Source organism: Aristolochia californica, unplaced genomic scaffold, assembly GCF_029961685.1.
Source record: "Aristolochia californica isolate CCGP_79_NKW_82.1479 unplaced genomic scaffold, dmAriCali1.0.hap1 SCAF_5, whole genome shotgun sequence".
In the NCBI taxonomy this organism is placed as follows: domain Eukaryota; kingdom Viridiplantae; phylum Streptophyta; class Magnoliopsida; order Piperales; family Aristolochiaceae; genus Aristolochia; species Aristolochia californica.
The window spans coordinates 24,601,105-24,617,142 of NW_027182214.1; the positions used below are offsets into that span (position 1 = coordinate 24,601,105).

At 40.5% G+C, this 16,038-nt stretch overlaps 1 protein-coding gene across 1 annotated transcript; it reads left to right on the forward strand.

Moving 5' to 3' along the window:
- The first annotated feature begins 11,596 nt into the window (after positions 1-11,596).
- Positions 11,597-12,342, forward strand: LOC137965280 (uncharacterized mitochondrial protein AtMg00810-like). The gene is made up of 2 exons (XM_068811610.1): positions 11,597-12,064; positions 12,205-12,342. Exons 1-2 carry the CDS (start codon positions 11,597-11,599, stop codon positions 12,340-12,342), a joined length of 606 nt encoding a protein of 201 aa, XP_068667711.1.
- Positions 12,343-16,038: the final 3,696 nt, after the last annotated feature.

Below are 16,038 nucleotides of genomic sequence, written 5' to 3' on the forward strand. Positions count from 1 at the left end.
AGAGAATCGAGGAGTTAAAACTCAGAGTTTTGATTTAAGAAAAATGTGTACATCTAAAATGGAATGGAAATGCACAAATGTAGAGAGAGATAATTCCAAAAAGTCTCTGTAACTTTTAGGGACTGCAAACTCTTTTAGTTTTTATACATTAGGTTTTGCAATGATCGGTAAAAGGGGGAGGCGGGGGATTTTTAACTGAGTGTTGACTCCCAATCCATAAGTCATTTCTTACAAAAATATAGCCCAATACAAATTATTGACCAATAAATCAATTTACAAATCATCTGCGATTGTTAGGTCAGCTTTTCGTACGTGGGCAGAATAATGGCTTGTTTGACTCGGGTAAATATCCCACCGCACGTTCACTTGAGAATTTAATGAGCGTTTGTTGTTCACTTTAAAAGGTTTGGATCCATATGGCATTCGCATCTTTAACATGTTTAGAGCATTCATATCCATATTTAAAATATGTTAGGATCAGTTAGAAATCTCTTTCTTTTCAAATTCCAGGCCATTAGGGTTGAACTAGTGGAATTTCCCAAACTTGGAAAACAAAACTTTTGTGTTCTTTTGTGGTGTGCGAATAAATTTTCTTTATTTACACTTGTTATTTTTTTTAATTTTTTCCATACTTAAACTCTAAAATTTTCATTTTGGTGTGATCTGTTTTTCCTTTAAATTCTTGTTTACGAGAAAATAGAAGAGTGAACACTCAAAGTTTTGATTTAAGAAAAACGTGTAAATCTAAAATGGAATGGAAATGCACAAATGTAGATAGAGATAATTCCAAAAAGTCTCTTTAACTTTTAGGGATTGCAAACTCTTTTTGTTTTTATACATTAGGTATTTCAATGATCGGGAAAAGGGGGAGGCAGAGAATTTTTAACTGAGTTTTGACTCCCAATCCATAAGTCATTTCTTGAAAAAATTTAGCCTATTACGCATGATTGATCGATAAATAAATTTACAAATCATCTACGATTTTTATGTCAGCTTTTTGTATGTGGGCAAAATAATGGCTTGTTTGACTCGGGTAAATATCCCACTGCACGTTTGTGAGCTCTGGTCTTGGCTACTCGCCAGCCTCGGATCACCATCATTGACCTCAGTTTATCATTGTATCAGAGCTTGGTGGTTCATCTTCTCTCTGCTGAACATGAGCTTGGAGCTCCAGCTCTCTCTGTTCGACGACTCAGAGACCGGTTAGAGCTCTCGATATCACTTTTCGGGGAGCTAAAAGGATTGGTCAGAAACTCCTATCAGAGATCAAAGAAGTGGGCTGACGGATTCATGTCGGGAAGGTGAACGGTCAGGTGGGTGTTTCTCTCTGAGCTCGGATTTCTGGGCTGAAGGGCCTATTCTAGTTAATATTATGTGTGTAAGGTGGCAGTTCTGAAATTTTCTGAAATCATGGGGTAAATCTGGAATTTTTTGAAATTGTGGGGTTAGATCTGGAATTTTCAGCAACAACGGGGGTAGATCTGAAAGTTTCTAAAATTGTGGGGGTAGATCTAGAATTTTCAGCAATAGCGGGGGTAGATCTGGAATTTTTAGCAGTAGTAGGGGTAAATCTGAAATTTTCTGTGGGGCGATATTTCTGAAAATCTCAGCAAGGGTTTCCAACTTAGTGGCCTTCGAAAACAAAATTTGTGAAGGTTGTATTCTGCCACTCTCACTCTCATCATGTCAATGGACAAGTTAGATTTCTCTCCTATTCGGCTCACGGGTAAGAACTACAGTGTCTGGGCATTTCAGTTCCGGTTATTTGTCATGAGAAAAGATTTATGGTGTCATATTGATGGGTGAGATCCGGCACATCGTGAGACTGAAGAGTTGTCAAAATGGACCACCATGGATGCTAGGGACCTGGATACTTGGATCCATTAAGCTTCATCTAGTCCTTAAAATGAGGCCCTATAAAATTGCAATGGATATGTGGAATTACCTCCACAAGGTTTATCATCAAAACAGCACGGCTTGGCAGTTTCAAGTCAAATATGAAATGGCAAATTTCATGCAAGGAAGTTGTTCCATTGAAGAATGTTTCTCGGGTTTCCAAAATCTTTCGGCAGACTATACTAATATCTTTTATGAGAACGTCCTAGTTGCTGCTCTCTCTGCAGTGCAAGCCATACATGAAACTAGTAAGAGTGATCAATTCTTGATGAAGCTTCCTCTAGAATTTGAGATTGCTCGTTCACATCTGATGCGTCGTCATCCAATGCCGTCTCTGGATGCCTGTTTGAGTGAACTTCTTAAGGAGGAGGAGCGCATTGCTACTCAAGCTGACATGGAACATCGAGTCCAAGCTGATACCTCTGCTTTTGTGGCCTATGCAGCACAAGGGAAAAATATGGGTTAGTACATGAGTTCTGCCCAGTGCTTCCACTGCAAGGAATATGGTCACTTTGCTCGGGAATGACCCAAGAAGTTCTGTAACTACTACAAGAAGTCGGGTCATCTCATCGCAGCTTGCCCTACTCACCCTGAAAAAGAAGAAGAATACAGCTTATCATGCCTCCACTGGTACTTCTAGTTCAGCAGCATTGCCGACTTCCATCCCGGTTACTACAATTCCTATTCCTCCAGCACTTGCAAATCCGAACACACTCACCCCTGAAATGTGGTATCTCAAGTAAGAGAGAAGTCTCTACTTAGCAATGGTATTTTGATTCTGGTGCTTCTAACAAATATGACCACCAATGTCGTGTCTTTTTCTAATGTCAGAAAGTATGATGAAAACCTGCACATAAACACTACTGATGGCAACTCTCTGCCTATCAGTGTTGTTGGTGATTTCTACCCCTCCTTAGCTTATGTCTTTATGTTTCTTGACCTATCGACAAATCTTCTATTTTTTGTTGAACTGGTTGATAAAAATTGTAATGTTCAACTCTCTTGCTCCTGTTGTGTTGTGTAGGATCAAGCATCGGGGAAGGTGATCATGAAGGGGCCTAAAGTGGATAGCTATTTCCACTTAAAGTCTTTCTATCCACCATTAATCCATGTACTCCTATACTTTCTTTTGTATGTAATGTTGTTGGCTCTGGCACTAAGATGTGGCATAGATGTCTAGGCCACCCCAAGCTTGGATGTTCTTCATACAATGTTTAAATCTGGTTTATTAGGCAATCAAAATGCTCCACTCTTGATCTTTCTTTTGACTGTTCATCATGCAAACTTGGCAAAAGTAAAGTTTTACCTTTTCCTCATCATGCCTCCCATTGTTTTGATCTTATTCATAGTGATGTCTGGGGAATTGATCCTATTGTCTCGCATGCACAATATAAGTACTTTGTTACCTTTATTGATTACTTTAGTCGGTCTACGTGGGTCTACTTCCTACGGGCTAAGTTTGAAGTTTTCGTCTTCTTTAAGTCTTTTCTTGCACTTCTTGAAACACAATTCTCTGCTCACATTCAGGTACTACACTCTGACTCTAGAGGCAAGTACTTGTCTATTGAATTCAAGGATTTTCTTCAAAGCAAAGGCATTATCTCTCAATGTTCTTGTCCCTTGACACCGCAAACAAAATGGGGTTGCTAATCAGAAAAATCGTCACCTTCTGGATATGGTCTGCACCCTTCTACTTGAATCATCCATTCCTCCATGTTTTTTGTGTGAAACACTCTCTAACTCAGTTCATTTAATCAAACACCTACCCTCACCTATCTTGCACCATGTTTCTCCATTCGTTAAGTTATTTGCTTACTCTCTATCATATACTGATATTCGGACGTTCAGTTGTGTTTTCTTTGTGCATCGACCTGATCATGAATCACACAAACTTATAGCCCCATCAGTTATGTGTGCATTTCTTGGGTATGCCATTTATCAGCAAGGCTATGTTTTCTATGTTCCTTAGGCTCATCGAGTCCGTGTTTCTCGCAATGTGGCCTTCTTTGAAAATCAATATTTCTTTCCATCTCAAGTTACACTGCCATCTGCATCTCTGTCTATCCTACCTAGATTTGATGAGTCTCGCCCCACTTCATCGCTGCCCCTCCCATTCCCAACCTGGCACCTCCTCCTGATCATCCCTCTGCACCTACCCTCATCACTCTTCACAGGTCTACTCATCCTTCTTGTGCTCCTGATAGTTATGGTTTCCCTCCCCTGTATCTCTTGTGGCTACTTTATCCTCTTTCTCCGTTCCCTCTTGCTACAAATAGGCTATGGCACATGAATCTTGGCAAAATTTAATACAAATAGAACTACAAACTCTAGAGGAAAATCACACTTGGGACATTGTTACTTGCCCCCCTGCTATTCGACCTCTTGGGAGTAAGTGGGTCTTCCCTGTCAAGCTGCGTTCAGATGGATCTTTGGATCGGTACAAAGCCTGCCTCGTAGCCCTGGGGAAAAAGCAGGAATATGGGATTTGTTACAATGTGAGACCCACCATGGTGCTCGAACTGGTGGGACCCACCATGAGGACGTGTGACACCAAGAAGAGTCCTCACCCAAGCAAGAACGAGTTAAGCTGCATGGCCTTCGCTTACCCAATTAATTCTCGCTCGTAGGCTGGCAATTTGTGATCGTGCAGGGCGAGCTGTCGGGTGAAGTATGCAATGGGGTGCTGGGATTTATGAAGGACAGCCCCAATTCCGCTGCCAGAGGCATCGCATTCCAACACAAAGTCGTCGTCAAAATTTGGCAGCTACAGCACCGGTACTGAAGCGAGAGCTTGTTTGAGCACGTTAAAGGAGTTCTCTATTGTCTCCGTCCACTGGAAGGCATTACGGCGCAGCAGGTTGGATAAGGGCGCTGCGAGGTGTGCATAATTCTGCATGAACTTTCTGTAATACCCCACGAGACCCAGAAAACTGCATAAGGCAGAAACATTGCGGGGTGGTGGCCATTGCAGTATCGCCTCGATTTTGGTTGGATCCATAGTGACGGCAGCTGTTGTAATCACATGGCCCAAATAGGCCACCTGTGGCTGACCAAAGGAGCACTTGGAGCGCTTCAAATATAGGTGGTGCGTCCGGAGGATGTTGAAGACTCGACGCAGGTCTTGGAGGTGTTGCCCCCAACTCTTGCTGAAAATCTGGATATCGTCAAAGAAAACATGGGCAAATTTTTTGAGAAAGGGGCGAAATACCTCGTTCATTAATGCCTGAAAAGTACATGGCGCATTGGAGAGGCCGAAGCCCATGACAATGAACTCGAAATGGCCATGGTGAGTGCGGAAGGCTGTTTTCTCTATGTCCGGAGGATGCATGCGGACTTGATGATAGCCGGACAGCAAGTCGAGCTTGGTGAAAAATGTGGCCCTGTGGAGTTCATCTAGTAGCTCATCCACCACCGGAATGGGAAACTTGTCCTTAATTGTCTTGGCATTTAATTCCCGGTAATCAACACAAAACCGCCATGTGTGGTCATTCTTCTTCACCAAGAGGACCGGGAACGAAAAGGGAGAGGTACTCAGCCTTATGAGGCCCTGATCAAGCATGACAGCACATTGTCTTTCAATCTCATCTTTTTGGAGGTGGGGGTATCCATAGGGTCTCACCACCACAACCTCGGAACCAGCCTTCAAATGGATTTTGTGGTCACAGTGGCGTAAAGGCGGTAGGTTGTTGAGTAGGTGAAACAAATCAGCAAATTCATCCAACACTGCGTCCAACGTGTTGACAGTGGGCTGTTGTTGCTAGATGGTATGCAGTTGTGCTGAACCTTCGGTATGATGGCCCTGAAGTGTGACGCTGGTGTGCTAAAATTCAAAGCTCATAGTAAGGGCAGCGAAGTCCCATAATATTGGCCCTAAGGTCTGGAGCCATGTAACGCCGAGAACTAAATCAAAATCAGCGAGGGGTATGATGCAGAAATCTGCTGAGAAGATATGTTCAGCAATGGAGAACCGGACAGACTTGCTAACTCCATAGCTCGGCACTTTGTCCCCATTGGCAACAAACATTGAAGCGGTTGGCTTGGATTTCACCGGAAGTTACAAATAATTGGCGGTGGTAAGGCTGATGAAATTGTGTGTGTTGCCTGAGTCCACGAGACTGACCAGTGGTTGGGGACCAGCCAACACACAGACCTGCATTGTGGTGGTGGTCTGAATGCCTGTAATGGCATGGATGGAGACCGCAGGTTCCTCAGCAGCAACCTCTTCCACCGGTGGGTCTTCCTCATCTTCGTCTTCCAGTTCCACCCAAAAAAGTTTCTTACAGCAGTGTCCGAAGGAATAGTGTTCATCACAATTGAAGCATAACCCATTTTCTTTCCTGGCTTCCATTTATGGTCCAGTGAGTTTTTTGATGACTGATTGTTGTGTTGGAGGGGGTTTTGGGTGGTTGGGAGGAGGGTTATAAGGACTGCTGCATCAGTGAGACGAGGTGGATGACCCTCCCGAGGAGGTTTTCCCAGTTGACCACGTTAGCTTCCTGTTTTAAAATTTGTGTTTGGTCTCCAAAGTGCGAGCGAAATTCATAGCTTGGGTCAAATCTGAGGGGGCCATGAGTTCTACTTCCAACCTCAATGCCTCATTTAACCCTGCTGTGAAGAAGCTAACTTGCTGATCTACTCTGATCACTTGGCTAGCTCTGGCTAACTTCTCCTGAAATATCTTCTGGTAATCAGCAACATTGCCGGTCTATTTTAACAGAATGAGATCGCTCAATGGGTTAGCGTGGGTCGAAGGCCCAAACTGGATGGTGCATAATTCTTTAAATTCTTCCCAACTGATGCTTGCATGTTCCCGTTCCAGTTGGTGGCCCCATAGCTGTGCTTCGTTGAGCATGTGGAATGCAGCCAACCCAACTCTGACCCGCTAAAGAGCAGAAATTCCATTTTTGTGTACCTTGGAATGGTGGTAGCCTCTGGACGTCCACCATTCGAACTGTAGTGTCCCCCTTGTCCATGATTTTTTGGGCGTCCCCCATGTGGATTGGATGTCCTACGAATCAGGTTGGTGATCTCTTCCATATGCTGAGCCATCTGCTGAGACATCGCCTGAGCGACTGAATGAGACACTATGCTGTCCAGCATGCTTGCCAGTTGACCCTCTGCCTCATCCTGCCTTGCTTGCATCTCTTCTCTGAACCTTTCAAACCTCTCTTCCTGGCTAGATGTCTCTCCCATAGTTCCCCGCTCTAATACCAACGTGTTATGGTCTCTGACCATGGACCGTGTAACCCGACGAAAGGAGAGCTCTACGTCCAGCACAGGTTCAGCACCAGGGTGCTGTGGACGTCCTGGTCTTCCAATGATTTCGAATTCTGGGTGACGTAAGTGAGGAACATGAGAAAAGGGAAGTGCTCAGGATAGAGGGGAGGAGATGGAGAATAACCTGGCTTTGAGGGAGAACGTAACCTACGGCTCTAAGGTAGACCATAACCTGGTTCTTCAGAGGAGAACCTGTCTTGTTTTCTGATTTCAACTTTCCTTGCCTTGCTTCATTTCATTCTACACCTTTAAGATGTTCACTAAGGCTTAATATTTACAATGACATCATTAAATCTTAAACGCTCAAAGACCTGAAGCATACATCATAAATATTAAGTAGCTTCTACAAAACAGATTTACCAAAAGTGCCATTATGGTTTGCACGTTCAAGAACACAAAACACACGTGATCTGCCTTCAACTACAATACCTTTGAATGACTCGTTTGGCTATCGAGTATATAACACTCAACCTTCAACCACTGATATTTTTATCCAAGACAAATAGAAGGAAGCCTTAATTACTGCTATTTGTCTTGCAAATGTTAAACCCCATCTTGAGATTGCCAAGAGTCAACTTTTGAGTGTTGCTGCTATCCCTAAGTTTGATGATGTATGTGAAACACTACTTTGTATTCCATACACTTCTTCCTCCACTACTGAAGTATCATCCGCTATGTATTCCGATCATAGAGGGTTATCATCTGACCACGGCCAAGGAAGAGGTGGAAGGACTGGTGCTGGCATAGCAGATGGGAAAGAATGTACTCATTATATTTTTTCTTCTCTTAAAGTAAGGTCAGAATTTCATTGTGAGGTTTGTCAATTGAGTAAACATCAAAGGAGTATATACTCTCCTCGCCCAGAAGTCAAAAGTGTCACTCCATTTTCTTTAATTCATACTGATGTTTGGGGGCCCTTGAGTGTCTCCCACATTTCCCAAGCAAAATATTTTATTACATTTATTGATGATTTCACTCACCAACTTGGTTGTTTATATTTAAGGAGAGTTCTGAGATACCATTCATTTTTAAATCATTTTATGCTATGGTACTCACACAATTTGGTTAGAAAATAAAAATTCTCCGGTCTGATAATGCCAAAGAATATGTTTCCAAAGACCTTGACTCTTTTTGTCAAGAAAATGGCATTATCAATCAAACATCATGTGCCTACACTCCTCAACAAAATAGTGTAGCTGAACGAAAAAATCGTAATATTCTTGAGGTAGCTCAAGGTCCATACTTTTATTGGCCTCATGCAGTCCTTATGGCTTACTTTCTTATAAATCCTCTACCATCTACCATTCTTGGTAGTAAATCTCCTTACTCTAGATTATTACCAAAGGATGATCCATTTTCACTACCTTTGAAAGTCTTCGGATGTTAATGTTTTGTTCATAATTCATTACCTACACACAACAAACTTGATCCTAAATCTATCAAGTGTATCTTTTTAGGATACTCTTGCACACAAAAGGGTTATGTTTGTTATAGTCCTACTCTTCAACATTTATTTGTGTCCAGGGATGTAACATTTTTTGAAGACTCCTCCTTTTATTCTGATAGTGCTCCTCTTGGTCTATCCTCAGTACTAGGTTCCTCTCGACCGGTTGTGCCTCGTGATACAGAAATTATTCAATCCCCAGAGTAAGTGGCCAACACCACACTTGCCAAGTTAACAGATCCAACAGAGGTAAGTCCTTCCTCACCAGATATTTTTGGCCCTCAATATGATACTCGTCCTATTTCTATAAGGAAAGTACCTAGATCATGCACTAGACCTTCTACTTCTCATCCCATTTTAAATTTTGTGTCTCATCATCGCCTCTCACCTTTATGTTGTCAGTTTCTTTCTTCTATTTCCTCCATATTTGTTCCTCGGTCCTATCAGGAGGCTCTACAACATCCAAGGTGGTAGGAAGCAATGGATGAAAAAATGGAGGCCCTTAATGACAATCATACATGGTCACTAGTTCCTCTTCCCATAGATAAAAAACTTGTTGGTTGCAAGTGGGTTTATACTGTCAAACATAATCCGGATGAGTCGAATTACATGACTAAAGGCTCGATTGGTTGCCAAAGGTTATACTCAGTGCTATGGAATTGATTATGAAGAAACCTCCTCTCTAGTGGCAAAAATGAACTTGGTACATATATTATTATCTCTGGTGGCCAATTCATCACGGCCGTATCAACTTGACGGGAAAAATGCATTTCTTAATGGTGATATTAAAGAAGAAATTTACATGCAACAACCACCCGGGTATGTGGTTGAGGGGGTAGCCAATATGCCGCCTAAAAAAATCTTTATGGTCTAAAGAAGTCCCCTCGGGCATGGTTTGAGAAATTTAGTCAAGCCATCATAAGGGCCAGCTTTCACAGATGCTTTGGAGATCACTCAGTATTTATTGAAAATACACTCAGTCGTAAGGTGATTCTAGCTGTATATGTTGATGATATTATTTTAATGGGGAGTGATTCTGAGGGCATCCAAAAAACAAACGAGAAAATATGTGCTGAATTCAAGACATGGGATTGTGCTATCCCAAAAGAAGTATGGCCTACTAGAGGAGACTGGAATGATGGGATGCAAACCAGCAGACACTCCTATGGACTCAAATACAAAATTATGTGCAGGCACTATAGAGGATGTAGATATTGGGAAATATCAAAGACTAGTGGGACGACTTATTTACATGTGTGTAACAAGGCCAGATATTTCATATGCAGTAAGTGTGGCAAGTCAATAAATGCACAAGCCACAACTTAATCATTGGCAAGCACTTGAAAGAATACTACAATATCTTAAAGGAGCTCCAAGAAGGGGGCTTCTCTATAAAAACCATGGTCACTTCAATATCAAAGGATTCTCAGTTGTAGACTGGGCCGGATCCCCAGATGACAGAAAATCTGCTTTGGGATTTTGTACTGTAGTTGGAGGGAATTTGGTTACATGGAAAAGCAAGAAGCAAAATGTAGTAGCACGGTCTAGTGCAGAAGTAGAATAAAGGGCCATGGCATACACTGCTAGTGAACTCATATGGATAAGATCTATTCTCACTGAGTTTGGATTCTACAAAGAAGCTCCAATAGATCTATACTGTGACAATCAAGCAGCAATACACATTACATCGAATCCAGTCTTCCATGAAAGAACAAAGCATATTGAAGTGGATTGCCATTTTATATGACAAAATTTCCAAGCCGATTTCTTATCTCTGAAGCATATATCATTACAAAGTCAAGTTGTAGATATTCTCACCAAGCCGGTCACTCACAAGATTATGTCTACCATATCCAGCAAGCTGGGCATTTATGATGTCTCTTCTCACCCCCACCTTGAGGGGGAGTGTTACAATGTGGACCCACCATGGTGCTCGAGCTGGTGGGACCCACCATGAGGACGTGGGACACCAAGAAGAGTCCTCACCCAAGCAAGCACGAGTTAAGGAATTAAGAAGCACAAGCTAAAATGAGTTAGAAGACTTGAAGATCAAGTGGGACCCACAAATATCTTTGAGCTAGCAACCTTATCAAGATGAGCTGGAAGATCATGAGGGACCCACAAGGATAAGGCCATGAGCTGGCCTCCTCCCTTATATTCACGTGCATGTAAAAAAATTATAGTTCAACTCATATTTGTCTTCTATTAGATTGGTTGGAATAGACTTATCTTAGAGAGTTAGAGTTGGAATGTAAATAGGATTGAAAGGCTAATTGTATAAGGACTCTACCTCTTCATCTACTATAAATAGAGGTGTTGTAATTCGGAATTAATCAAGTTACACATCTCATTCTTGAGTTAATCTCTCTCTCTCTCTCTCTCTCTTTGCTTGCGCCACCTCTTTTCTCTTTTTTTTTTTCTTCTCTCTACCCAAGAGCTCTTCCCTTTTCTTATTTTTTTCTTTCTTCTTTCTCTTGCTTGGAATTATGGAATAAGGATCCTAAATTCAACAGGATTGATTATTAGGATACATTTGTGCCAGTTGCCAAGATAACCACAGTCCGCACTATATTTTCCATTGTAGCCTCCTAGTCCTGGTCACAACATCAGATGGATGTGAAGAATGCCTTTCTACATGGTGACCTACAGGAAGTTGTCTACATGAAGCTCCCCTTTGGTATGACTACCTCCTCTCCTGATGATGTCTGCAAGCTATGCCGTCCTCTGTATGGGCTCAAGAAAGCCCCCCCCCCCCCCCCCCCCCCCCCCCCCCCCCCCCCCCCGAGATTGGTTTGAGACGTTTCGCCACACACTTATTCTTTGCAAGTTTACACAGAGTCAATATGATTCCTCTCTTTTCTATACAAGTCTGCCATGGGCATGAACATTCTCTTGGTTTATGTAAATGACATCATCATTACTAGAGCTGACTCTGGCTTGATTACCAAGTTTTAGTAGGTGTTGCATGCCACCTTTAATATGAAGGACTTTGGCCAGCTCACGTACTTCTTAGGGCTGGAGGTACATCAACCACCCAACAGTATTTTCTTAAACCAGCATAAGTATATTCAAGAAATTATTACTCTAGGTGGGTTTCAATTCAAATATTCGGTTGCTAGTCCTATGGAGGTCAATGTCAAATACAAGAAAGATGAAGAGGATCTTCTTGATGATCCTAGTATCTATCGACGACTGGTTGGGAGTCTCATATACTTGACCACTACTCACCGTGATATCTCATATGTTGTTCATCATGTCAATCAATTTATATCGTTTCCTCGGCACCTTCATATTGCGGCAGTTCATCACATCATCCACTATTTGCGAGGTTCTTCTACTCGTGGCTTATTCTTTCCTATAGGCTCCACACTACGACTGGTTGCATATAGTGATGTTGATTGGGCTAGGTGCCTCGATACCCGTCGTTCTACTATAGGTTGGTGTATGGTTTAGGGGATGGACTGATTTCTTGGAAATGTAAGAAATAAGACCGGGTCTCAAAGCCATCCACTGGGGCCGAGTATCATGCCATGTCAAATGTGTGTTCTAAAGTTATATGGCTTTGCGGTCTTCTTTTTGAGCTCCAGTTTCCTCAGACTTCACCTACACCACTTCATGCGGATAATACGAGTGCTAATCAGATTGCTGCCAACCCTATTTTCCATGAGTGGACCAAGCACATTGAGGTTGATTGTCACTCTATCTGCGACACTTTGGAGCGCTAGGTAATCTCTCTTCCGTTAATTTATTCGGATCTTCAATTGGCTAATATCTTCACCAAAGCATTGTCTCAACCCCGACATAATTTTCTGGTCGGCAAATTGTTGTTGGTTAACTCCCCAACATCAATTTGAGGGGGGATGTTACGATATGTTGGGATGTATATTAGATATAATTTATGTTAATATTTGTTGTATAATTTGTGTTATGTACATAGAGTAATTAGACAGGGATTAATGGGTTGGGTTGCATTGTATTGGGCCCATGGGCTGTTATGTAATAAGGTTAATCTAACACCTAAGTATAAATAGAAAATAAAGAGGAAGGGAAGCTCTCGAGCAGATTATTTCCAAAAAAATTACTTCGTATTCGTGACTCAGAAACCAGAGCGTGAAGCTCTCTATAGGGCTGCGTCGTCGGCCTCTAGAGGTTGTGATGGTTCCATCCACCACTATCAGAGCTTAGTGCTCTCTGTTGGGTAGTGCCATCAGCCTAGTGACGAGGTGGTTTCGTCCATGAGAAACCAGAACATGAGCTCTGGTCTTGGCTGCTTCATCACACTCGGTTCACCGTTGTCGACCTCAGTTTATCAGTGTGGGCTAAAACATAAATGTTGAATTTTTTGTGTATTATGTAAAACATGAAAATAATAAATAGAATAAATCATGATTTCACTCATAAGACCATGGAGGATTTTTATAAACCCTTAGGCACTGTTTTAAATATAGAAAGTGGAGAGAAAAGAAAAAGAAACAAAAAAAAAAAAAAAACAAAAGAGGTTTCTTTTCTCCTATTTGGATGCCCATGGAAAATGAAAGAGGAAATGGAAGAGAAATATAGTTCCTCTAGTTTGGATACACATGGAAAATTAAAAATAATTGAAAGTTAGTAAATATTAAAAAATTATGATTAAAACTTTCTCTAAAGTTTTATTTCTTTTCCTATCTCCCCAAATTCCATTATTTTGTGAGAGAAAATTTAATAACTAAGTGAGAAAGTGATTTTATCTCTTATTTTCTTTTTTGCCAATGATTCTCTACTGCCAAAAAAAAAAAAAAACTCTCTCCTTTTTTCTTTTCTTTTCTATGGGCTCCAAATAGGCCCTTAGGATAAGTTATATCATCATCAGCAATCGAAAAAATCAACCTCTAAAGAGGGATAGGAAAATTTTTATATAGACTTAGCTAGGTTATATTAAATCCATAGAACAATGTTGAAAGAGTGAATTGTGTGGACAATGACAAACATATGGAATGGGATATCGAAACACTATTTAAAAAGTTCCCAAGAAAGGACATGCCAAACACCTACTTTCCAAGGCATGGACCATTTAATTGAAGATGTGTTCCATCATCAACAAGGCGGACAAGGCCATTTCCCCTAAATATCATGGGAAGTGAAGAAGATAGGTTTAAAAGTTGTTCAATAAAATTCCCCTTAGGGTAGGCATTTATCCATGTCACTTATATTTTGTGTCTCTCAATTATATGTGTTTGAGGGAGTTTAACATCTTATTCTTATGAGTAGTTGTTATGGACCAAAAAGTCAGCCGAGCCAGGCTGAGACACCATGGCTGAGTCAATTACCCTGACGAGTCAGTTAAGTAGTCATTTAGTTTATTTTCATGTTAAATGTCATAGAAGGGAAAAATTTTAATTATCTAAACTTTGTGGTCATGTGTCCTATTTAAGGGACGCTCTGGAATGAAATGAACAAGTCGAATTTCACCCAACATAGGATCAGGTTCTCCTCCGATGAACCTAGGTTGCAGAATCCCTCAGAGCTGTAGGTTACGGTCTCCCTCAGAGCTGGGTTATCCACCACCGTTCACCTCTGCGGTCTCCCCCTACGATTCTTCTTCTTCTTCGTTATCTTCTCCCATCTTCTTGTGAATCGCCGTGTTGATCTGGGACCATACCAGTAGCCTATACGAATTTGAGCCAAGAGGAAGAATTCCTAAAAGTGACATTCAAAACAATAATTTTAACATATAGGATGGTCAATGATGATAGGAGCAAATAGCTAGAACCAACTAAAACTTAAAATAATATTTTTTTATGTTGAGTATGTTGTTGACTATTTTAACAAGAAAGAAAAGATAGATCATCAGCGTGAATACATAAAAAAACAAATGGTGGAAAGGGAATCCATGTAATGTATAAAAAGTGGTATTTTTTTATGATTGGGCATAGGCTTCATGGGGCATTTGCCGGATATTGCTAATAATGGATCTTGTAACGTTGTTTTAAACAAGCTCAACTGTAATTGGCATCACATAGTAAGACCTTAGATACCTTCACAAAATTTAATTATGGTAGAAACCCAAAATTATACCCAAAGAAACAAGAGAAGGAGAAAAGTAGAAAAGAAGAAGAAAGAAGAAGAAAAATTGAAAGACAAGCCAACACAAAATAGAAAGTGCCACCTCCAAGAAACAAGGGGTGTGGAACATGAGGGAGAAAAGGGAAAATACCCAAGTGGCATGAGGCATGAGGATAAAAATGAAAATTATCCCTCTTCTTGATAATATAAGATCCTAATGGATTAGATTTATCTTTAATTGATGTAATCTTTCATTTCCTAGAATCTATCCTAAATTGATTTAATCCATTCAATTTCTTAGAATCTCTCCTTGAGTTATATAATCTAGTTGATTAAGGAGTTCTCAAAATAATGCTATAAGTGGGGGTTTTTGGCTGAAAGAAGAGATCGTTAAAGCCTTTTCCTAAATCACTCTTGCGTCTCTTTCCCCTCTCAAATTCGTGCCTAGCACCTCTCCTCTCCTTTCACCTCCCATCTTCATTCTTTTCCTTCTAGCTCTCACGCTGTCTCCCTCTCTTCCTATACTTCTCTTCTCTCATATTCAAACCCTCTTAATCTCTCTTTTTCAACTCTTCCTTGCCCTTTTAATAAAAAATAGGGAACTTTCACAAGTGGATTCTTATCAAATCATCTATCTTCCTAATCTATCTAATGTGCAAAGAAAAGGGGGTTGAGAGTTTGTAGGAGTTTCTTGATATGAAAGTGTCCATTAGACTAATGGTAAAATCATATTGTTCTCTATTATTCTACTTATAATAAAATGGATAGTTTCAAACTGTGCTACTAACGGTGTTATTAATGTATTTAGACACATACCATCCAACACAAATATTATGACGGCTATTTAATCAATTTGTCAAGTTAATACCCGAAGAAAAAAACTCATACAGGATTGTTGTCGTGAAGAGGAACTTCCATAAAGAAGAAGTTTAAATATTTTAATACTAGAGTCCAAGCGACATAGAAAATCTCAAGAATTGTAGTCATGCATGAGAATAGCTAGCCAATTTTGAACTATTAAGTGCATCAATGTTATGGAGCATTAGGACATTCATATTTTCAAAACATACTCAAAATCATCATACACCTGTTTTATAAAGGTTTGAAAATATCACAAAAGTTTTTGCGAAATATAAACATTACTTTAAATTCAAATATCATGATTTTGTATTATACCAATCATTGAATTCAAGAAAAATCATATGAAATAATTTCCATAAATATGTTTTTAATTGGACATAAAGATTTTGGAAACGGCAAGACCCTTAGTCATGATCTATATCATGCTTAAAAATAATTTTTATATATTGGAAATAGGCATGATGAATCATCCAGCTAGCAAAATGATTGATCATTCTAAGTTCTGCAAGATGGATTTA

Bases quoted from the DNA above. Each gene is read 5' to 3' on its own strand.
- LOC137965280 (XM_068811610.1), top strand. From the start codon at position 11,597: ATGAAGGACTTTGGCCAGCTCACGTACTTCTTAGGGCTGGAGGTACAT. The intron at 12,065-12,204 runs GTTTAGGGGATG...TTTGAGCTCCAG, and splicing joins CTACTATAGGTTGGTGTATG to TTTCCTCAGACTTCACCTAC.